At 63.9% G+C, this 23,419-nt stretch overlaps 1 protein-coding gene across 5 annotated transcripts; it reads right to left on the bottom strand.

Moving 5' to 3' along the window:
* Window positions 1-516: 516 nt before the first annotated feature.
* Window positions 517-20,596, bottom strand: RGS14 (regulator of G protein signaling 14). Of its 5 annotated transcripts, none has more exons than XM_030571715.1 (15): window positions 20,454-20,596; window positions 18,414-18,435; window positions 17,596-17,750; window positions 16,840-16,932; window positions 15,824-15,967; window positions 7,491-7,640; window positions 7,044-7,164; window positions 6,774-6,910; window positions 6,498-6,701; window positions 6,153-6,229; window positions 5,433-5,559; window positions 3,820-3,901; window positions 3,428-3,486; window positions 2,914-3,034; window positions 517-1,077 (listed from the first exon to the last, which is right to left on the bottom strand). In XM_030571715.1, the coding sequence occupies exons 1-15, from the start codon at window positions 20,496-20,498 to the stop codon at window positions 833-835; spliced, it is 1,782 nt and encodes a 593-aa protein (XP_030427575.1). In that variant the 5' UTR covers window positions 20,499-20,596; the 3' UTR covers window positions 517-832. The 5 variants fall into 5 exon arrangements, with proteins under 5 accessions (XP_030427575.1, XP_030427576.1, XP_030427579.1 ...); XM_030571716.1 differs by having other exon boundaries at window positions 3,820-3,898; XM_030571719.1 differs by lacking the exon at window positions 20,454-20,596 and adding an exon at window positions 19,907-20,220.
* Window positions 20,597-23,419: the final 2,823 nt, after the last annotated feature.

Here is a 23,419-nt window from a genome sequence, read left to right as displayed (position 1 = left end):
CAGCACCACAGCCAGCAAGCTGGCATGGCCTGGGGGACTCTGGGCTCCCCTCGCAGCCCCATATCTGCCCCCAGCCCCCCACTGGGCACAGGGTCCAGCTCCCAGGAGATGCAGCCCCTCCAGCCAGACTGGGCATGGGGACTCCTGTACCCTGGGGCTAGCGCATGGGCTCTCACTTGCTGGGAGCAGCCAGGCCCTGCTGCAGCCCTGTAGCAGCTGAGGGTTTGGGGTTTGCACGCCCGCACTTCTGGAGCTAAACGGGGGCAGCTGTCTGGCAGAGACCCCAGTGAGGTGCATCTAAGGGCCACCCCAGGGAGCTGCTCCTGCCCTAACCCTCCCCATCCTCCTCATCCTGATGCGCCACCAGCAACCTCCCCCTCCCCATTGGCAGGTTACTCCAGGGAGCCTCCTCCTGCAGGCAGCTGCCAACTCTCCACGGCCCACTCTGCACAGACATAGGCTGGCTCCCATCCCCCGTTGTCCCCATGGCGAGGACTGGTGACAGAAGCAGAGGCGCTGGGCCACGCAGGTTGTTAATCAGGCATATCTTACATCCCAAAGTGCTTTACACATAACTTGACATACAAACTATATACAGGCTCACTTCACTTGCCACTGAGATGCAGCCATCTCTAGGGTGGAACGAGGCAGCTGTTTAACAACTCACAGCAACACTACACAACAGTTTAGGACAGGAAGTGGAGAATACTGTAGTTTCCTGAAACTGCCGGGGCAGTTTAAGGATGCAGGATTTGGCCAGGGCACTGGAGCTGACCTGAAATCAGGGCCAGACATCCTCAACGCTGGCTCTGAAGAAAGTGCAGCATGGGCCTCAGTTCAGTTCAGAGTGGACAGGTGGCTGCGCCAGTGCGGGATCCAGGGGGCAAGGGGCACCAGCCCTCTTTGGTGTGGGGCTGGCATCGCAGGGGCCATGCTGCCGCTCAGAGTTCTCACTGGGGCCAGCATCCTGCTCTGGCAGCTGCAGGAAGTCGGGCAGGACCAGGACCTCTTTAGAGAGCAGCCCACGCTGGTCGTTGGCCCTGCAGCTCTGGGCCCGGTTCAGCAGCTCCACCAGCCCTGGGGGAACGAGGGTAGAGTGGGGTCATTGGGCAGAGACAGACTTCTGCAGAAAACCCTCAGACCCCTCACCCACGCAGAACCCCCATCCTGGGCTCAGACTCCCCTCTCCCACCCCAGAGCCTCCATCCCACACTCAGACTCCCCCTCCCCTGCCCTTAAACACCCCATCCCACCCCCAGGACCCTCTCCCCCCAGAAGGCCATCCCGCACTCAGACTCCCCCTCCCCTGCCCCTACAGTCCCCATCCCGCACCCAAACTCCCCCTACCCAGCCCCTACAGTCCCCATCCCACACTCAGACTCCCCCCCGTCCCTAGAGTCCCCATCCTGCACCCAGACTCCCCCTCTCCTGCCCCTACAGTCCCCATCCCGCACCGACTCCCCCTCCCCTGCCCCTACAGTCCCCATCCCACACCCAGACTCCCCCTCTCCTGCCCCTACAGTCCCCATCCCGCACTCAGACTCCCCCCGTCCCTAGAGTCCCCATCCTGCACCCAGACTCCCCCTCCCCTGCCCCTACAGTCCCCATCCAGCACCGACTCCCCCTCCCCTGCCCCTACAGTCCCCATCCCACACCCAGACTCCCCCTCTCCTGCCCCTACAGTCCCCATCCCGCACTCAGACTCCCCCTCCCCTACCCCTACAGTCCTCATCCCGCACGCACTCAGACTCCCCCTCCCCTGCCCCTACAGTCCCCATCCCGCACTCAGACTCCCCCTCCCCTGCCCCTACAGTCCCCATCCCGCACTCAGACTCCCCCTCCCCTGCCCCTACAGTCCCCATCTCGCACTGACTCCCCCTCCCCTGCCCCTACAGTCCCCATCCCACACCCAGACTCCCCCTCTCCTGCCCCTACAGTCCCCATCCCGCACTCAGACTCCCCCTCCCCTACCCCTACAGTCCTCATCCCGCACGCACTCAGACTCCCCCTCCCCTGCCCCTACAGTCCCCATCCCGCACTCAGACTCCCCCTCCCCTGCCCCTACAGTCCCCATCCCGCACTCAGACTCCCCCTCTCCTGCCCTTTCAGTCCCCATCCTGCACCCAGACTCCCCCTCCCCTGCCCCTACAGTCCCCATCCCGCACTCAGACTCCCCCTCTCCTGCCCTTTCAGTCCCCATCCTGCACCCAGACTCCCCCTCCCCTGCCCCTACAGTCCCCATCCTGCACTCAGACTCCCCCTCCCCTGCCCCTACAGTCCTCATCCCGCACTCAGACTCCCCCTCTCCTGCCCTTTCAGTCCCCATCCCGCACCCAGACTCCCCCTCCCCTTTCCCTACAGTCCCCATCTCGCACTCAGACTCCCCCTCTCCTGCCCTTTCAGTCCCCATCCTGCACCCAGACTCCCCCTCCCCTGCCCCTACAGTCCCCATCCTGCACTCAGACTCCCCCTCCCCTGCCCCTACAGTCCCCATCCCGCACCCAGACTCCCCCTCCCCTGCCCCTACAGTCCCCATCCCGCACTCAGACTCCCCCTCCCTGCTCCGACAGTCCCCATCTCGCACTCAGACTCCCCCTCCCCTGCCCCTACAGTCCCCATCCCGCACTCAGACTCCCCCTCCCCTACCCCTACAGTTCCCATCCCGCACTCAGACTCCCCCTCCCCTGCCCCTACAGTCCCCATCCCGCACTCAGACTCCCTGTCCCCTGCCCCTAGAATCCCCATCCCGCACCCAGACTCCCCCTCCCAGTCCCCATTTGCCTCTACACTTCCCCACCCCCCATGTTTCCTTCTGACGCCCTCTGCCCCCAGCATGCCAGATAGGTCTCCTGTGCCCCTGTGCCCCACACATGGGGCTGGTTTAAGCACATGCCAGATGCCAGGGCCACCCACCTTCCAGGTCATACGTGCACCGGTTCATGCCCCGCGGGGCTGCTGGCCTGGACCTGGTGAAGGAGGGGGGCACCTCTGACAGCATGTCTGCTTCCACCTCTGTTCCTGTGGGGGCACCCTCCTAGGAGTGGGGGCAAGAGCTTGTGAGGAGCAGGAAGAGTGAGCCGGCAACCCCAGCCCAGCCCGGCAGGGAGACCTGCCTCCCCTTCAGGGCAGAGATGCCCCAAAGCTGGCCTGGCTCAGACCAGCTGTACCCACTGTGCCTCAACCCTGCTCCATGCTGCAAGGCTCCCTCAATGCGCCCCCAAAGCCAGCCCAGCCCAGAGCTGCACACTGCTCTGGCCACAGGGCTCACCGCCCCCTGCCCCCAACTGAGCCAGGGAGCTGCACTCCCGGGGACTCGCAGCTCAGCCCAGCCCCAGCGACAGCCCTGGCCTACCCTAGTGCTGCCCCCCTTCGCTGGGGCATCACCTCAGCCCCCCTGCCTGGGCCCCTCTTGGTGCCCAGGACTCACCTTGCACCGAAGGGGGGAAGCAGCCACAACAGTGTCACTAGCGCCAGTCACTTTCTCTTCTGCAACACAAGCACCGCAGCGAGTCAGGCCCAGAGGCTCCTGCCATGGGACAGGGCGGGGCAGACCACCTGCCATTGCAAGAGCCTGGGCCCACCAGGGAAGGACTCAGTGCCATAATAACTGTGGAACTCACTGCTGTGGGATTTCGTGGTGGCCAACAGCCAAGGCACATAGCACCTTACAGGTGCAGAGTCTGGGGCCGACTGGGGAGGAGGAAGAACCCGGCGGGGGTCCACAGGGCCTTGGGCTGGACACAGATTTTGTGCTGGCCTGGGCAGGAGGCGGGACCACGGGGGTGCTCCAGCCTGGCCGCTCCGCCCTGCAGACCGTACCTGTCGCAGCTTCCAGGATGAGCTTCTGCGCAGCCACGGTGCTGACCAGCTTCTCCAGGTCCAGGGCTCCCGGCTCCCCCTGCTGCAGCAGAACAGAGTTGGGGGGTTCCACGGGATGGTGCATCGTGGGGAGCAAGAGCAGGCTCTGGCCACGGTGTCAGGGGCAATGAGGACACAGGCCACACACTGGCTGGAGGTCCCCCGGGGTAGGAGCTGTGCCCACGGGTGGGCAGCCTGGTCCCCGGGGTAGGAGCTCTGCCCACGGGCGGGCAGCCCGGTCCCCGGGGTAGGAGCTCTGCCATGGGCGGGCAGCCCGGTCCCCGGGGAAGGAGCTCTGCCCACAGGCGGGCAGCCCGGTCCCTGGGGTAGGAGCTCTGCCCACAGGTGGGCAGCCCGGTCCCCGGGGTAGGAGCTCTGCCCACAGGCGGGCAGGCCGGTCCCCGGGGTAGCTCTGCCCACGGGCGGGCAGCCCGGTCCCCGGGATAGGAGCTCTGCCCACGGGCGGGCAGCCCGGTCCCCGGGGTAGGAGCTCTGCCCATGGCCGGGCAGCCCGGTCCCTGGGATAGGAGCTCTGCCCAGAGGCAGACAGCCCAGTCCCCAGGTTAGGAGCTCTGCCCACGGGTGGGCAACCCGGTCCCCGGGGTAGGAGCTCTGCCCATAGGCAGACAGCCTGGTCCTCGGGGTAGGAGCTCTGCCCACAGGTGGGCAGCCCGGTCCCCGGGGTAGCTCTGCCCACGGGCGGGCAGCCCGGTCCCCGGGATAGGAGCTCTGCCCACGGGCGGGCAGCCCGGTCCCCGAGGTAGGAGCTCTGCCCACGGCCGGGCAGCCCGGTCCCTGGGATAGGAGCTCTGCCCAGAGGCAGACAGCCCAGTCCCCAGGGTAGGAGCTCTGCCCACGGGTGGGCAGCCCGGTCCCCGGGGTAGGAGCTCTGCCCATAGGCAGACAGCCTGGTCCTCGGGGTAGGAGCTCTGCCCACAGGTGGGCAGCCCGGTCCCCGGGGTAGCTCTGCCCACGGGCGGGCAGCCCGGTCCCCGGGATAGGAGCTCTGCCCACGGGCGGGCAGCCCGGTCCCCGGGGTAGGAGCTCTGCCCACGGCCGGGCAGCCCGGTCCCTGGGATAGGAGCTCTGCCCAGAGGCAGACAGCCCAGTCCCCAGGGTAGGAGCTCTGCCCACGGGTGGGCAGCCCGGTCCCCGGGGTAGGAGCTCTGCCCATAGGCAGACAGCCTGGTCCTCAGGGTAGGAGCTCTGCCCACAGGCGGGCAGCCCGGTCCCCGGGGTAGGAGCTCTGCCCACAGGTGGGCAGCCCGGTCCTCGGGGTAGGAGCTCTGCCCACGGGCGGGCAGTCAGCTTCTGGGAAAAGCCATATAGCCAGCCCCAGCCCCAGGCTTCATGGGTGGGGCACTGCCTGCAGGACAAGCCACAGTCTGGCCTCTCCTACCTGAGTAGGACTGAGTTCTGCATGAGGGCAAAGGACTCCCTAAGATCTGCCCCTGCAGCCCCAGGCAGGTGCTTATGCCCAGCATTGAAAGACAGCAGCTTCCTTTCTGCAGTTCCTAGGACTCTGCCAGAGGGGGGAAGGCAGCCCCCTGCCCAGGCTGCGGGCCAGCTCTCACCCGCCGCAGCAGTGCCTGCTCCACATCCACGCCGTACTTCCCCAGCACAGGCTGCAGCGCCTCCCGCAGGCACTTGGTCGACTTTGCAGTGATTCGCACTGTTTTACTGAGGGGGGAAATTTCCAACCTAGGAAAACAGAGATGAAGGAAACACATGGGGCAGGATGGGCCATGCAGGGTAAGATGTGGCAAGACCTGGTGGGACGAGACAGCAGCTGGAACGATGGGGCAGGGCTGAGCCTAGCAAGGCGGGGTGGGGCAGGCAGGAACTGGGGCTGTGTGGGGCAGAGCCGAGCAGGGTGGGGCAGGGCAGAGTGAGCCGGGTGGGGCTGTACTGGGCACTCATGCGCTCAGGCTGCCAGATGTCTGCTCCAGGTGTGTTCATTCTGGGCGAAGCCGGCTTCGCTGGCCAGTCAGGGAGAGTGCTGCCAGCACCCTGCGGAGTCCAGGCCAGCATGTGCAGGGGCGAGACAGAGCCATGCTCCCATCTGCTCTTCTGAGGGCCCAACCCAGCTGGCTTGCGGCCTGAGCCCCGTTGCACTTAGCACCAGAGCCACTGTCTCATTCCCACGGGCATGGTGCTGCTGCCATAGGGAGCCGGGGAGTGGAGCACAGAGAAGGTTTGGGAGAGGCAGGGACATTGCAGAGCCAGTGCTGCAGGCGCTGGCCCCACGCTCGCAGGGTGCAGCAGCATCTGTCTCTCCGGCAGCTCCCACTCACTCGAAACTGACTCTGTTCTCCAGCTTCACCTCCTGGTCCATCAGAACCACACTGTCCTGGTCCAGCACCAGAGCCTTCTGGGAAGAGCCAACCAAGAGGAGACACATCAGAACCAGGAACACAGCTTCACCCGAGACACAGCCCATCCCACGGCCCGGGCACAGCCCCCAAAACCCTCTCATGGAATTCCTGTCTGCAGGCAGGTGCCTCAGGCAGGCAGCACCTGTCAGGGCGTGGCCCTGGGGTCCCTCGGGCGAGGTGGCTCCAGGGCTGGCTTCTGATGGAGCCCCCAGGCCATCCCTGGCCTGCCCAGCTCTCTCCTCCCCACCCCAGGACTGTCCCTACCTGTTCATTGCCAACCAGGTAGACCTTGATGTCCAGGAGGCTGAAGCCGCGCTTCTCACAGAGGCCTGCCAGCATGTCGCGGATGGAGACGCCAGCACGCACAGAGGCCAGTGAGGCCGTGCCGTCTGGCAGGTACACACAGCAGTACTTGCTGGGCCTGGCCTGTGGGTCGGGCTCTGTGCCTCCCAGGCTCTTCCTGTGGCTCTGCAGGGGAAGAGGCAGTGTCACCCGGCGGGCAGCATGGCTACGCAGCAGGCCCCGCAGTAGGGCACTTACCTCTGCCCGGGAGCTGCTGGCCATGCTGCTGCTGCTGCAGGACGACGAGAGGAAGCCCAGGTCCAGGCTCGCAGAGGAATTCAGGGAGCCCTGGGACTCATGCCACAGGGACGAGCTCCCATTGCCATCTTCCACCTCTAGGACAGACAGACAGAGGGATGTCAGGACAAGAGGCCAGCTCTGGGGCTCCGGGGCCCTTTGGGAAGGGATGGCCGCAGGCCTGCAGAGCTAGTGAGATGGCAGCCAGGTAAAGCCTGGTGTGGGACTTACCTGTCCACGAGGGCTCTCTCCGCACCCCTCGCCTGAGGGACCTGTGGGGGCTCCTGCCAGCACAGCTGCCAGCCACCTCCACCCCCAGTGGCAGGGACTTGCCCAGCTTCAGCTTCGCCTTCTAGGGGACAAGAGCGGCAGATCTCGGCTCAGGGAGCTTCTGGGGCTGCCCCCCCGAGAAAGAGAATCCCCCTAAGGAGAGGGCATTGCCACCCCACTTGTCAGCACCCCCCTCCCTTTGGCTCCTGAGCAGAGCTGGGTGGTGAATGGTGGAGCCCTTCCCTGCTGGCATGCTGGAGGAGCAGCCAGGTGTCATGACCCCAGGTGCTGGCTCACATTGCCGCTCAAGTTTGGCCCATTTGGGCTGCATGGTGCCCACGACTGCAGTCCTTCCAGCAGCCCTGCCCCTGGACCACACCCCCTGCGCTGGGGACCGGGACCTGGTACCTTGCCAAGCTCGGGTGGGGGGCTGCTGTTCTGGGAGTGAGCCCGCAGGTCGGGGAGTGGCTGTCCCTCATTCTCAGCCCTCATACACGCCTGGAACAGCGGGGACTTCACAAAGCGCGCGTAGCTGTCGAACTTCATCAGGTTCAAGATCTGAGCCAGGAGAGGGACCCACTTACTGCCATGCCTGACCTGTGACCAGAGGCTGGCATGGCCCCCGGCACAGACCTGACTAGCGCCTCCCCCCGCCCAGAGCCTGGCACGGCGCCCGGACACAGACCTGGCTAGCGTCTCCCCCTGCCCAGAGCCTGGCACGGCCCCAGACACAGACCTGGCTAGCGTCTCCCCCTGCCCAGAGCCTGGCATGGCCCCAGACACAGACCTGGCTAGCGTCTCCCCCCGCCCAGAGCCTGGCACGGCTCCCAGACACAGACCTAGCTAGCGTCTCCCCCTGCCCAGAGCCTGGCACAGCCCCCGGACACAGACCTGGCTAGTGCCTCCCCTCGCCCAGAGCCTGGCACGGCCCCAGACACAGACCTGGCTAGCGCCTCCCCTCGCCCAGAGCCTGGCACGGCCCCCGGACACAGACCTGGCTAGCGCCTCCCCCCGCCCAGAGCCTGGCACGGCCCCAGACACAGACCTGGCTAGCGCCTCCCCTCGCCCAGAGCCTGGCACGGCCCCCGGACACAGACCTGGCTAGCGCCTCCCCCCGCCCAGAGCCTGGCACGGCCCCAGACACAGACCTGGCTAGCGTCTCCCCCTGCCCAGAGCCTAGCATGGCCCCAGACACAGACCTGGCTAGCGTCTCCCCCCGCCCAGAGCCTGGCACGGCCCCAGACACAGACCTGGCTAGTGCCTCCCCTCGCCCAGAGCCTGGCACGGCCCCCGGACACAGACCTGGCTAGTGTCTCCCCCTGCCCAGAGCCTGGCACGGCCCCCGGACACAGACCTGGCTAGTGCCTCCCCCCGCCCAGAGCCTGGCACGGCCCCCGGACACAGACCTGGCTAGCGCCTCCCCTCGCCCAGAGCCTGGCACGGCCCCCAGACACAGACCTGGCTAGCGCCTCCCCCCGCCCAGAGCCTAACACGGCCCTGTGATGGAGTAGGGGCTGTCTGTGTGGGGGATGGGAGAGCCGGGGAGGACTTTAGGTGAGGGACAGGTACCTAGGCCTGTAACCTGAGCCAGGTACAGGGGGAGGGGTGTCAGCACCTTTTGCCTGGGAAGCCAGACAAAGGAGGGACAAAGGGAGGGGCCAGCTGGAGGGCAGTTAGTTTTTAGTTTCAGTTTTGGGCTGGGTGGTTGGAATTCAGGGAATCCTAAGCTGGGATCCAAACACCCTGAACCCCCCAGAAGGACTGGATTGAGGGCTCCTGGTTGTGCCTCCAAGCTCTGCTGTAACTTGCGTTCCTGTTGTCCAATAAACCTTCTGTTTTACTGGCTGGTTGAGAGTCACTGTGAGTCCCAGGAAGAGGGGTGCAGGGCCGGACTCCCCCACCCTCCGTGACAACTGGTGCAGGGGTGGGATCTACTGCACCCCGTAGACGGCGCTTCCTGCAGTAAGTGACTGGGGAGCAGTAAAACGAAGGGGGATTGTCAGGGACCAGGTGGGCTGAAGAGACGGAGAGCGAGGGTTTCAGGAGGTGATTAACCCCTGGGAGTGTGTGACCAGAGCAAAGGACTTTGCAGTAACAGGGTCCCCTGGGGGGATTGCAGGAGCAGTCCCAGGGGTGGAGGAGTCTGCAGCTCGACCCTGGCAGAGAGGGGGTGACCTGGAAAAAGGGCTGGTGCACGAGGGGTCTCCGTGGAACCGGTGGGAAGCTGAGAGCACAGGCCGGAGAGTGGCCAGCAGGAAGATGCATGCTAAGCACCTTAAGTGCGACCTGGTGGAGCTGTGCAAGCAGAGGGGGCTGCGCATTGGGAGGTCCACCAAAGAACAGCTAATTGCCCAGCTGGAGGAGAGAGATCGCTTGGGTGAACCGAGCTCGGTCCCTGAGGGAAGCCACCCAGCAGATGCAGCGTGGGCCCCGGGGCCTGACATGGCTGGGAGGAGATAGACTGCTGCCGAGGACACCCTGAGACCCTGCCCACCTATAGTTAGGGGAGGGGTTGAGGGAAGCCCAGTGAATACTGAGGGCTCCCTGACCCTGGCGGCCAGCAGGGGATTGTCCTGGCGGAGCTCCACGTCCCTGGAACGGATGCGGATGGAATATGACAGGGAGCTGAGAAGAGAAGAGCTCGAGTTAAGGAGGCAACAACTGAAGGAGCAGGAGAACCAGCATAAACATGAGGAGAACCAGCGCCAGCGTGAGTTGGAGGAGAAGGAGAACCAGCATAAACATGAGCTGGAGCTGCCCCGACTGAGAAGCAGTGGGACCCCGGCTGCGGTGAGTGAGGGGGGACCCAAGCCTACAAAGAGCTTTGATAAGCACTTCCTGGCTTGGGGTAAGGAGGAGAAGGACATAGATACCTTCCTGACGGCCTTTGAGAGTGCCTGCAAGCTGCACAGGGTTGACCCTGCAGACAGGATCGCAGTTCTCACCCCCTTACTGGACTCCACAGCCGTGGAGGTGTACATCCGAATGAAAGAGGCGGAGGCAGGGGACTACAAACTGTTCAAACTGGCCCTGCTCCGCGAGTTTGGGTTGACTCCTGAGATGTACCGGAAAAAGTTCCAGAGTCAGCATAAAACCCGTGAGGTCACATACCTACAACTGATCAACCAGGCGCCCGCAAGTGGACAGCTGGGGCCCAAACTAAAGAGGATCTGCTTGACCTATTCATACTGGAGCACCTGTACGAGCAGTGCCTGTCCGACCTGAGGCTGTGGCTGATGGACCAGAAGCTGGAGAACCCGTAGCACGCAGGCCAGCTGGCCAACCAATTTGTGGACAGCCGGGCAGGGGATAACAGGGAGGAGTCTCGAAGGAGCAAGCCTGCCTCAATGCAGAGAGAGAGCCACCATGGGACCTCCCAGCGGCGGCCTATGGAGAACCCCTACCAAAGGGGAACATCCAGCATCATGTCCATCCGACCCACTCGAGGGGACCCACGAGACATGGGCTGCTATCACTGTGGCCGAGGCCACATATGGGGCCAGTGCCCCAAGCTCAGGGACAGACCGAGCAGATCCAACCCGCAGAGGGTTGACTGGGTAAAGACCCAGTCGGAGGAGGGGCAACGTTCCCAGGAAAGGGGGGCTGGCAGCGTACAACCTGTGAAGGAGGGAGGAGGTCCCCAGGTCAGCTTCTCTGGGGGGCTGGATGCTCCAGGCTCTGGGTTTTTGGTTTACAGGGTGGGCGCAGGGCTGCCCCTCCAAAAAGAGTGCCTTGTTTCCCTGGAGGTAGATGGGAGGAAGGTCACTGGGTACTGGGAGATGGGAGCAGAGGTGACGCTGGCCTGGCACAAGGTGGTGGCCTCAGATCGGATGGTGCCCGACACCTACCTGACCCTGATTGCCGTGGGCGGGACCCCATTCAAGGTGCCCGTGGCGAGGGTACACTTGAAGTGGGGGGCCAAGGAGAGTCGCAAGGACGTGGGGGTACACCCACATTTGCCCACGGAGGTGTTAATGGGAGGGGACCTCAAGGACTGGCCAAGTAACGCCCGGGGTGCCCGGGTTGTGACTCGTAGTCAGAGTCAGCGAGAGGCACTGCGCCCTGACAACGGAGAAGGTACTCTGCCCAAGGCACAGGACCCTAACCTGGTGGGGAGGGAATGCCCAGGGACACGGCTCAGAGAGGCTGCGGCCTCAGACCCAGCTAGCGAGAGAAACCAGGTCCCCATCCCTGTCCCAGCTGCTGAGTTCCAGACTGAGTTGCAGAAAGATCCCTCCTTGCGGAAGCCCAGGGACCGGGCTGACCTTAGTACGGTACAGACCATGAGGAGAGGTTGCAAGGAGAGGTTCCTGTGGGAGAAGGGGTTCCTGTACCGAGAATAGGCTCCCCCAGAGTGTGACGAACTGGGAATGTTCTTAATGTTTTCTCTGAATACTGTATTGGTGCCTCAGTGTCCCCATGGCAGTTCTTAAGTATCTGGCAGAGCAAAGGGCCAGTGCACCTAAATGCCTGGCACTCTGTCTCCTAGCAACTGATGGCCTGGGCCCCTCCTCTCTAAAGGTGCCAACTGAAGGTGTTGGAGACAAAGAAATCAGGTGACCTCCTGGCCCAGGAAAGGGGCTGAGCAGAGAGAAGGGGCTGGGGAGGGGCTGTTAGTCTGGAGCTGGCTGGGGTCAAGGGTGGAAGGCAGACGTGGGGGTCTGGCTCACTGCCCCCCAGAATGGACCCAGCCGAGGGGTCCGGTTCGCTGTATCTACAAGCTCTGTTTTAGACCCTGTTCCTGTCATCAAATAAACCTCTGTTTTACTGGCTGGCTGAGAGTCACGTCTGACTGCAAAGTGGGGGTGCAGGACCCTCTGGCTTCCCCAGGACCCCGCTGGGGTGGACTCACTGTGGGAAGCGCACGGAGGGGCAGAGGATGCTGAATGCTCCAAGGAGAGACCCAGGAGGTGAAGACGTGTGAGCTTCTTGCCCTGAACAAGTCTGCTTGAAGGGAGAGGAGGCTCCCCAAAGTCCTGACTGGCTTGGTGGGGAGCAGTTAGAGAGCATCGCCCGGTAACTCCGTGACATAGAGGAAGTAGAGTCATGGGGGATCAGGAGGCAGCTGGTGGTTCCCCAGAAGTTTCGCCATAAGCTACTGTACCTGGCCCATGACATCCCTCTCGCAGGACACCAGGGAATCCGGTGCACCAGGCAGAGGCTGCTACAGAACTATTACTGGCCTGGGGTCTTTACCCAGGTCCGACAGTACTGCCATCCCTGTGACCCCTGCCACAGGGTGGGGAAGGCCCGGGACAAGGGGAAAGCGGCTTTGAGGCCTTTACCCATCATAGAAGAACCTTTCCAGAAGGTGGCCATGGACATAGTGGGATCTCTCAGCAAGACGACCCAGTCGGGGAAAAAATACATTCTGGTGGTGGTAGATTTCGCCACTTGCTACCCCGAGGCAGTGGCCTTGTCCTCTATCAAAGTGGACATCGTGGCAGATGCGCTGCTGACAATTTTCAGCCGGATGGGGTTCCCCAAGGAAGTCTTAACGGACCAGGGGTCCAACTTCATGTCGGCTCTGCTCCGATGCTTGTGGGAGAAATGTGGGGTCCAGCACAACTGGGCCTCAGCGTATCACTCCAGTCCAGCGGGCTGGTGGAAAGGTTCAATGGGACGCTGAAGATGATGCTAAAAACATTTATGAACCAGCATCCGCAGGACTGGGACAAGTACTTACCTCACTTGCTGTTCGCGTACAGGGAGGTACCCCAGGAACCTACTGGGTTTTCGCCTTTCGAACTGTTGTATGGAAGGTGGGTAAGGGGGCCCCTAGACCTGCTGAGAGACAAATGGGAGGGGAAGGCCACTCCCGATGGAGAGTCAGTGGTGGAGTATGTCCTGACCTTCCGGGAAAGACTTGCCGAGCTCATGGGCCTGACCAGGGAGAATCTGGCCCGAGCCCAGAGGAGGCAGAACGTCTGGTATGACCGCACAGCATGGGCCCACCGGGGATCAGGTGATGGTTCTCATCCCTGTGAGGGAAAACAAACTCCAGACTGCCTGGGAAGGGCCCTTCAAGGTTGTCAAGCAACTAAATGAGGTAAACTATGTGGTGGATCTGTCTAACCGGGCTCATCACTGCCGGGTGTACCATGTGAATATGATGAAGACTGTATATGCTATGTGCTGTTCAATACCAAAGTACTAGCATCCCCCTATACTCTGTATGCTACCCCCGATGATCAATAACTGACTTTTCAAACTCTCTGTATCGTTTATTTTTAAACATTTTCTAATAAACTTTTAAATCTGTTCTTATCAGTTTAATTTTTTCTGATGGACATCTCCCGCAAACCACTGTCCTGAAGATGGAATCTCCTGCAGCTATTTTTGAAGAAATTGATGCTGCCCTACAGATCTATGCTTCTGCTGAAGCTGATTTGCATAAAGATGATGCTGATTTGCATATGCACTGCACTGCTGAAACCTTGGAAGAAATTTCTCTTTCTTCTTCTCTTTCAGATACATCGTTGTCAAGTGCTGCTGTTCCTGTGTTCTCCACATCCCAGAAAGCCCAATGGAAGCCTGGCCCAAAGACCCAGACCACCAGCAAGGATGATAACGTCAGAAGCTGACAGGGGGAATGTGGTGTTAGCCGTGTGTGGACATTGGGAAGGGCAGGGAGATGACCCTTTAGTGGATCTATTCTCTGGGACAAAAGCTGGTTCCCCTCTGGAGGCAATGCCCCTCTCTAATCAGCTGACCCTGGTCCAGCACGCTGAGATCAGAGAGGTGCTGCATCTGTACCAACAGCTGTTTTCCAACCAGCCTGGACGCACTAATTTGACTGTCCATCGGATGGAGACCGGGTCACATCCCCCTATAAGATGCTCCCCTTTTCGGGTCACTGGGAAAACTGCCCAGGACCTAGAAAGAGAGGTCAGGGACATGCTGGCTTTGGGGGTGATCCCTCTGTCTTCCAGCCCTTGGGCCTCGCCAGTGGTGCTGATCCCCAAAAGGGATGGGTCAATCCGGTTCTGTGTGGACTATCGAAAGCTCAATGCCATCACCGTATCTGATGCCTACCACATGCCCAGGCCTGACGAGCTCCTAGACAAGCTGGGAGGTGCTTGGTACCTCACCACCATGGATCTTACCAAAGGCTACTGGCAAGTGCTGCTGGACGCAGATGGCAGGCTGAAATCGGCCTTTATCACCCCTTTGGGGCTCTACGAGTTCCTGATCCTGCCCTTCGGCCACCTTCCAGCGCCTGGTGGATCAGCTACTGAGGGGGATGGAGAGTTTTGCCGTGGCGTATATTGAGGACATCTGCGTCTTCAGCCAGACCTGGGAGAACCACGTGTCCCAGGTTAAACAAGTGCTGGACCGACTCCGAAAGGCTGGGTTAACAGTAAAGGCTGAGAAGTGCAAGGTGGGGATGGCTGAAGTATCTTACCTGGCCCATCGGGTGGGGAGTGGCTGCCTAAAGCTGGAACCAGCCAAGGTGGAGGTGATCAGAGACTGGCCTGCTCCCCAAACCAAAAAGCAGGTCCAGGCCTTTATTGGGATGGCGGGGTACTATCGAAGGTTCGTGCCCCACTTTAGCACCATAGCTGCCCCCATCACTGAGCTGTGCATGAAAGGGAAGCCAGACAAGGTGATCTGGACTGAGCAGTGCCAGCAGGCTCTCTGGGCACTGAAGGAGGCTCTGGTTAGTGGCCCAGTTCTGGCAAACCCAGATTTTGACAAGCCCTTTATGGTGTTCACCAATGCCTCAGACACAGGACTGGGGGCGGTGTTAATGCAGGAGGATGAAAAGGGGGAGAGTCACCCCATCGTGTACCTGAGCGAGAAGTTGCTACCCCGGGAGCAGAACTATGCGGCTATGGAGAAGGAATGCCTGGCCATGGTGTGGGCCCTTAAGAAACTGGAGCCATATGTGTTTGGGCGACACTTCACTGTGTACACCGACCACTCTCCCCTGACCTGGCTGCACCAGATGAAAGGAGCCAACGCCAAGCTCCTGAGGTGGAGCCTGCTCCTGCAGGGCTATGACATGGACATGGTCAATGTGAAGGGAAATGCCAAGCTGATAGCGGACACGTTGTCCCAGAGAGGGAGCCCTGAACTTCGCCAGGTCACTGGGCAGAGTGACCCCGCTCAGTTCAGTCTCCAAGGGGGGGAGAGATGTGATGGAGTAAGGACTGTCTGTGTGGGGGATGGGAGAGCCAGGGAGGACTTTAGGTGAGGGACAGGACCTGGGCCTGTAACCTGAGCCAGGTAGGGGGGAGGAGTGTCAGCACCTTTTGTCTGGGAAGCCAGACAAAGGAGGGACAAAGGGAGGGGCCGGCTGGAGGGGGTTAGTTTCAGTTTCGGTTTGGGGCTGGGTGGTTGGAATTCAGGGAATCCTAAGCTGGGATCCAAACACCCTGAACCCCCAGAAGGACTTGACTGAGGGCTCCTGGTTGTGCCTACAAACTCTGCTGTAACCTGCATTCCTGCTGTCCAATAAACCTTCTGTTTTACTGGCTGGCTGAGAGTCACTGTGAGTCCCAGGGAGAAGGGTGCAGGACCGGACTCCCCTACCCTCCGTGACAGGCCCCTAGAGACAGACCTGACTCTCAGAAGCAGAGGGACAAGTCCCAGAATCAGGAGCTCTGGATTCCCACGTCCTACTTCCAGCTGAGAGTTAGGGGAGGGAATATGTCCCCAGCTTGTCCATCGTGAGCCGTGGGGGATGGCTCCATGGCCCTTTTCGCCTGGCTGGGGGGCTGGGCAGGGACAATGCTCACCTGGAGCTGTTGGACTCGGAACATGTCTGGAGTGGGCGTGGCCAGCATTTCCTCTCCGATCCAGGCCTGCCGGTCTATGTTAACAGGGCTGACCGCGTGGCTGGACAGGAACTCGTCATAGATCTGCCGGGCCTCCTGGACCAGCTGCGGAGACAGAGTTATCACAGGGGAGGCTGAGCCCCCTTGCCAGTGTGCGTGGGAACACATGCAGAGCATGGTCACCAGCCAGTCTCCAAGTGCGAGCACCACCTTGCGCCAACCCCTTGGGAACCCAGGAACAGCCAGGCTGGGCGAGTCCCGTGGGCCCTCCAGCCCAGTAGCCCTTGCCTCAGCACCCAGCACCAGATGCTCCAAGGAGAGTATAGGAGCCCTGCTCCTGACCCCTAACAGCCAGAGACTGGCCGAAGCCCCAAGGCAGGAGGTTTTAGCCCTTCCAAATGCCATCTGCACTGTTATAGCTCTGCATACCCCGTTATCCATTCACAAGGCCAGCTCCTCTCAGGCTCTCACTAGTTCTTGGCCGCACTGACATTCTGTGGCAATGAGTTCCACTGGCTATGTACACTGGGGCGGAGGATTAATTACCTACTTCCCCTTGTTCTTGTGTACCAGACAGACGGTCCCAAGGTTCCATCTCTAGACCATGCCCCATTTCCTCGTCTTGCTAAGGGAACAATCCCCGTCTGCTCTGTCTCTCCAGCCCTTGATCACTGGCAATGTCCTTCTCTTAGAGCCCGTCAGTTCTGCATGGCCCCTGGGGCGACCGGTACCGCACACAATGGCCAAGGGCGCTCCATGCTATTCTCCATCCCCTCACCCGTTAGCTATTGGCTGCAGCTCCCCTCTGAGCACGGTCTCCACTGAGCCTCAATTGACACCCTGGTCCCTTCAGATGCCCTGGCATGTGCTTCCCTGTGGGGGGCAGCCCAGGTCTGGGCCTCAGTGTTTGCCTGGCTAGCTATGCTCCCACTGTCAGGAGCGGGGGCCAAGCTGCTAGCCCCCCCTGGGCCCAGTACCTGCTGCGTGTTCCTGGCTGGGATCTGCTGGAATCGCTCACACGCCTGCCAGAAGTAAACGTTCTCAGCGCTAAACTCCTTCTTCAAGAACTCCTGGGGAGCAGGAGAGGAGGATGGTGGCATCAGCCTCACCAGCGCCACTACCCTGCCCAGAGTACCAGCCCAACCCCCACCCAGGGGGCCAGCCCAACCCCTGCCCAGGGGGCAGCCCAGCCCCCGCCCAGGGTACCAACCCAGCCCAGCCCACGCCCGGGGAGCCAGCCCAACTCCCGCCCAGGGTCCAGACCAGCCCCCGCCCAGGGGGCCAGCCCGATCCCCGCCCAGAGGGCAGCCCAGCCCCCACCCAGGGTACCAGCCCACCCCGGCCCACGCCCGGGGAGCCAGCCCAACCCCCACCCAGGGAGCCAGCCCATCCCTTGCCCAGGGACCAGCTCAGCCTCCACCCAGGGAACCAGCCTAGCCCCCGCCCAGGGGCCAGCCCAACCCCCACCCAGGCGGCAGCCCAGCCCCCACCCGGGGAGCCAGCCCAACTCCTGCCCAGGGACCAGACCAGCCCCCGCCCAGGGGGCCAGCCCAACCCCCGCCCAGGCGTCAGCCCATCCTCCACCAGGGTTACCAGCCCAACCCCTACCCTCTGCCCCCCACTGCCTGGAGTCCCTGCACAGTGAGCAGCTGGAGAATGGGGGGAACTGAGGGCTGAGGGCAGTGAGTGGGGTGGGCTGGGCCCAGCAGGTTCTGAGACACCCTGGCACTCACGGTGAAGTAGGTGACGGCCACCCGGTCCTGCAGCAGTGTCTCGAAGGACTTGGTCCAGCTGGCCACAGGCAGCTGTGCAGTGTAGCCTGTGCTCTGGGCACCAGGCAGGCTGTGCACACTGTGGCTATTGCCTCGGGCCACGGAGCTGTTTAACTCTGAGATGCAGACAGAGACGTCAGGCCCTGCCCCACTCCCTGGAGCCAGTCCTGCTCCCCGCCCAGCTGGAGGGGATGGTGTGGGAGGTGCTGTCAAAGCAGGGCAGGCCCGGGAGCCCTGAAGCTAGGCACTCCAGAGCAGAGCCACCAGACCTAGGGCCCACGGGCCACACAGGACCCCTCTGACACGCAGGGCGAGGGACTCTTCCAAACGTGACCTGAGCAGGAGTACGGCAGCTGCAGAGAGCCTGGGACAGCTTGGAGAGGGGTGCACAACCTGAAGTGGGCCTGGGCCCTTAAGCTCAGGAACAGGCGAGTCTCCCTGTCAGGAGAGGGGCACCAGCCTTTGCCAACAGCCCAGGGGTCCAGAGGGAGCCAAGCTGGCACCAGGCAGAGGGCCGGGCATCAGCCAGGCTAGTGCCTCTGCATCCAGCCCTGTCCTGGTGTGAATGGGGAAGGATAGGAGGGAACTCTGGCCCCCACAGGGAGTCCCATGGCCCCGGGTGCTGTTGAGGCCAGGCAGGGGCTCTGTACCATCCAGCTGAGCAGCCCTAAGGGCTCCTGGTCCCATCCCACTAGGGCTGGGCATTGAGCCAAGCTGGTTACCGCTCTTGGGCTCCTCCTAACGCCACCCGCGCATCTCCCAGGCAGCGTCTGACTCACCTCCATCTGACACAGCCAGGCCCTGCAAGGAAAGGAGAAGGAGAGATCAGCCAGGGTCCTGGGACCTGCACCCTGCAGCTATTGGGAGCAGGGAGGCCAGCCCAGGTAGCCCCTGGTGCGAGGGATGAGTCAGCCAAGGAGAGTGCAAGGACATCAGTTGCCAGGTGTCTCCTCGCCAGGGTGCTTGGTCTGTGCAGTAGCCAGGAGCCATTTGCTGCTTGCATGGAGCCGGGCTCCTGCAGGGCTGGAGCGGGAGTCAGCTGGCAGGCTGGGCACTCTCTGACCTGCCCTCCTCACTCAGCACAGCGAGGTGATTGAGAAAGGGCTGATGCTATCAGCTGTGACACTGCAGCTGCCTGGGGGGAAGTGTAGCAGCCTCCAGGACACAGGAAGGGGAGGGAGGGCAGGAAAACGGAGAGGAAGCCACAGCCTCTAGCACACTAACAATTGCAGGCCATTTTCCAGGTCTGGGGCTGGGGGAGACCCCAGACCCCTTAGTGCGGGTGTTTCTGTGAAGCAGCACCCAGCCACGTAGCTAGGCAGACCTCCCCTCGCCAAAGAACTCCCAGCTGGGAGCTCATGGCACAGAGCAGGGCGCTGGCAGTGCAGTGTGCTCTCTCCTGGCTAACGTCTGAGGATGCCGCCCCCAACAGGCCAGGCCCAGTCACAGCCCTGCCAGCCCTGGGGCACCCCAGGCATCCCTCCCTAAGCAGGGCTTACGTCCCAGCAGTGACAGAGAACTGCTCCCCTCCTGGGTGCTGAGGAGCAGGGACACGCAGGGCTTTGCCCAGTGTGCGGGGCTGCCTCTGATGGGGTGTCAGCTGCCCTCATGCTGGAAGGTCGGACTCTCCAGGAGGCAGAGCCAGCCAGCATCTCCAGAAATCAGGGAACCAGCATCAGGGCCCAGGCCTGAAAATGCTCCCCCAGCTCTGCCATTGTCCACCTGACAAACCCACCCCCCTGAGCTCCCCACCCAGCTCTGCCACTGCCCCCCTGCTACTCTCATCCTGGGCTCCTCACCCAGCTCTGCCACTGCCCCCCTGCTACCCCTCCTGGGCTCCCCATCCAGCTCTGCCACTGCCCCCCTGCTACCCCCACCTCAGGCACCCCACCCAGCTCTGCCACTGTCCACTTGCCAACCCCACCCTGGGCTCCCCACCCAGCTCTGCCACTGCTCCACTGCTACCCCCACCCCGGGCTCCCCACCCAGTTCTGCCACTGCCCCCTTGCTACCCCTACCCCGGGCTCCCCACCCAGCTCTGCCACTGCCTCCCTGCCACCCCTCCTGGGCTCCCCACCCCAGACTCTGCTGGTGCACTGTGATCCCAACCCAGCCACCCCATCCCCTATTATTCCATGCCCCCCCTGCTGTGCTAATGCCCCTCACTCCCAAGCCACAGAGTCCTCCCACCCCTCCATAATTTTAGCCCTGGGTTCCGCACACACCCGGCGTTGCCAGGGCACAGCCCCGGCCTGCATGGCCTAGTCCCTACCCAACGTGCCGAACTGTGCAACAGGCTTATCGGCACCCGGCTCAGACTGACAATGCTGCATCCGCCTGGAGCAGGAGGCTCTGAGCCGCTGATGTCTCTGGAAGGCCCCCAGCATCTAGCACAGACCCCACAGGTCTCAGCAGCACCCACAGCTGATCCACGGGCAGGCCTAGGCGCTGACTGTCTCAGTGCCCTCTGAAGGCAGGCAGAGCGATGTGTGGGAGGGAGGATGGGCTGCACCGAGCCATCTTGAGGGCAGGGGAGCCTGAGACAGCTTCTCCCCAAGGGGCAGGGTCCCTCCCTCTGAAGCAGAGCGACGCAGGGTGGGGGCAGAACCCTGGGGCTGGGGCCTCCTAGTGACGCAGCACCAGCAGCCTCCACCCAGGAGTAGATCCGCCGGTAGAGGGGGTGCAGCCCCCGTGTCACTGGGGGAGCCTTGCTGGCTGGGCAAGCCAAAAACCACAAGGGCTGGGTGTGGCTTGGTCGCACCTCCAGAGCAGGCGAACGCTGCTCCCGCCCACGCGCCCCAAGCAGGCCAGGCACTCACCATATGGCCGCTTTGAACGCCCAGGTGCTTTGCTTTCCCAGGCATGCCTCAGCGGGGGGCTGTGCAGGCAGGGAGCATGGGGCTCGGCGGGCAGGCCCCGCGCAGGCCAGCAGGCTGCGGGCGTCCCCGGCAAGAGGAGCGGCACGGCACACACTGCCAGGCTCACAGGGCTGCTCACTACCTCTTTTTGCTACCGCAGGAAGTGTCACTATGGAAACCAAACCGCAGCTAGAACGGGGGTTTGCAGAGGAGCCTCCCTCCCTGCAGCAAAGCCCCCCACCACAGCAAGGCCAGCTCCCCCACCCTAGGGCCCTGGGCTTCAGGCCCCGGGGCCCAGCTCTGAACCCCAGCACCGCCACTCCCGCAGCAGACAGGGCCTGGGCACTCAGAGGTGGTGGCTGGCCCTGGCCGATGCCCCTGCACTCGAGGAAAGGAGAGCCACGAACGCAGGACAAAGCCACGGTGCTCACAGGAACATCCTGCTGATGGGCATGGGGGCTACTCAAGTGATGAGAACCTGGAGAGACTGGATCCCTCTAAGGTACGGCACTGACAGAGCCCCTCCCTGCAGCGTCCGAGCCCCTCACAGCCAGTACCACATGGCTTCCCCGACGCCCCGGGCAGCAGGGCTGGGCTCTCGTCCCCGTCCCGTCGCTCCCCTGACACCCCGGGCAGCAGGGCTGGGCCCTCGTCCCCGTCCCGTCACTCCCCCGACACCCCGGGCAGCAGGGCTGGGCCCTCGTCCCCATCCCGTCACTCCCCTGACACCCCGGGCAGCAGGGCTGGGCCCTCGTCCCCGTCCCGTCACTCCCCCGACACCCCGGGCAGCAGGGATGGGCCCTCGTCCCCGTCCTGTCGCTCCCGTGACGCCCCGGGCAGCAGGGATGGGCCCTCGTCCCCGTCCTGTCGCTCCCCCGACGCCCCAGGCAGCAGGGCTGGGCCCTCGTCCCCATCCCGTCACTCCCCCGACACCCTGGGCAGCACGGCTGGGCCCTCGTCCCCATCCCGTCACTCCCCCGACACCCCAGGCAGCAGGGCTGGGCCCTCGTCCCCGTCCCGTCGCTCCCCTGACACCCCAGGCAGCAGGGCTGGGCCCTCGTCCCCGTCCTGTCGCTCCCGTGACGCCCCAGGCAGCAGGGCTGGGCCCTCGTCCCCGTCCCGTCACTCCCCCGACACCCCGGGCAGCAGGGATGGGCCCTCGTCCCCGTCCCGTCCCTCCCCTGACACCCCGGGCAGCAGGGCTGGGCCCTCGTCCCCGTCCTGTCGCTCCCCCGACGCCCCAGGCAGCAGGGCTGGGCCCTCGTCCCCGTCCCGTCACTCCCCCGACACCCTGGGCAGCACGGCTGGGCCCTCGTCCCCATCCCGTCACTCCCCCGACACCCCGGGCAGCAGGGCTGGGCCCTCGTCCCCATCCCGTCACTCCCCCGACACCCTGGGCAGCACGGCTGGGCCCTCGTCCCCATCCCGTCACTCCCCCGACACCCCAGGCAGCAGGGCTGGGCCTTCGTCCCCGTCCTGTCGCTCCTGTGACGCCCCGGGCAGCAGGGCTGGGCCCTCGTCCCCGTCCCGTCCCTCCCCTGACGCCCCGGGCAGCACGGCTGGGCCCTCGTCCCCATCCCGTCACTCCCCCGACACCCCAGGCAGCAGGGCTGGGCCCTCGTCCCCATCCCGTCGCTCCCCCGACGCCCCGGGCAGCAGGGCTGGGCCCTCGTCCCCATCCCGTCGCTCCCCCAACGCCCCGGGCAGCAGGGCTGGGCCCTCGTCCCCGTCCCGTCGCTCCCGTGACGCCCCGGGCAGTAGGGCTGGGCCCTCGTCCCCGTCCCGTCCCTCCCCCGACGCCCCGGGCAGCAGGGCTGGGCCCTCGTCCCCGTCCCGTCACTCCCCCGACGCCCCGGGCAGCAGGGCTGGGCCCTCGTCCCCGTCCCGTCCCTCCCCCGACGCCCCGGGCAGCAGGGCTGGGCCCTCGACCCCATCCCGTCACTCCCCTGACGCCCCGGGCAGCAGGGCTGGGCCCTCGTCCCCGTCCCGTCGCTCCCCTGACGCCCTGGGCAGCAGGGCAGGGGCCGCGTCCCCATCCTGTCGCTCCCGTGACGCCCCGGGCAGCAGGGCTGGGCCCTCATCCCCATCCCGTCGCTCCCCCAACACCCTGGGCAGCACGGCTGGGCCCTCGTCCCCGTACTGTCGCTCCCTCAATGCCCTGGGCAGCACGGCTGGGCCCTCGTCCCCGTCCCATCGCTCCCCCGACGCCCCGGGCAGCAGGGCTGGGCCCTCGTCACCGTCCCATCGCGTCCCATCCTGTTGCTCCCCAGACGCCCTGGGCAGCAGGGCCGGGCCCTCATCCCCATCCTGTCACTCCCCCGATGTCCCAGGCAGCAGGGCTGGGCCCTCGTCCCCATCCCGTTACTCCCCCGACGCCCTGGGCAGCAGGGCTGGGCCCTCATCCCCGTCCTGTCCCGTCCCATCCTGTCGCTCCCCAGATGCCCCGGGCAGCAGGACCGGGCCCTCGTCCCCATCCTGTCACTCCCCCGATGTCCCAGGCAGCAGGGCTGGGCCCTCGTCCTCATCCCGTTACTCCCCCGATGCCCCGGGCAGCAGGGCTGGGCCCTTGTCCCCGTCCCATCTCGTCGCTCTCCCGACGCCCCGGGCAGCAGGGCTGGGCCCTCGTCCCCATCCCATCGCTCCCCCGACGCCCTGGGCAGCAGGGCCGGGCCCTCATCCCCGTCCCATCCCGTTTCTCCCCCAACATCCCGGGCAGCAGGGCTGGGCCCTCATCCCCATCCCGTCGCTCCCCCAATGCCCCGGGCAGCAGGGCTGGGCCCTTGTCCCCGTCCCATCCCGTTTCTCCCCCAACACCCCGGGCAGCAGGGCTGGGCCCTCGTCCTCATCCCGTTACTCCCCCGATGCTCCGGGCAGCAGGGCTGGGCCCTCGTCCCCGTCCCGTCCCATTGCTCCCCCGACGCCCCGGG

Source organism: Gopherus evgoodei, chromosome 8, assembly GCF_007399415.2.
Source record: "Gopherus evgoodei ecotype Sinaloan lineage chromosome 8, rGopEvg1_v1.p, whole genome shotgun sequence".
NCBI classification, from domain to species: Eukaryota; Metazoa; Chordata; order Testudines; family Testudinidae; genus Gopherus; species Gopherus evgoodei.
The sequence above is the reverse complement of the archived record's forward strand: the minus strand, read 5'-3'. Positions and strand labels throughout refer to the sequence as shown.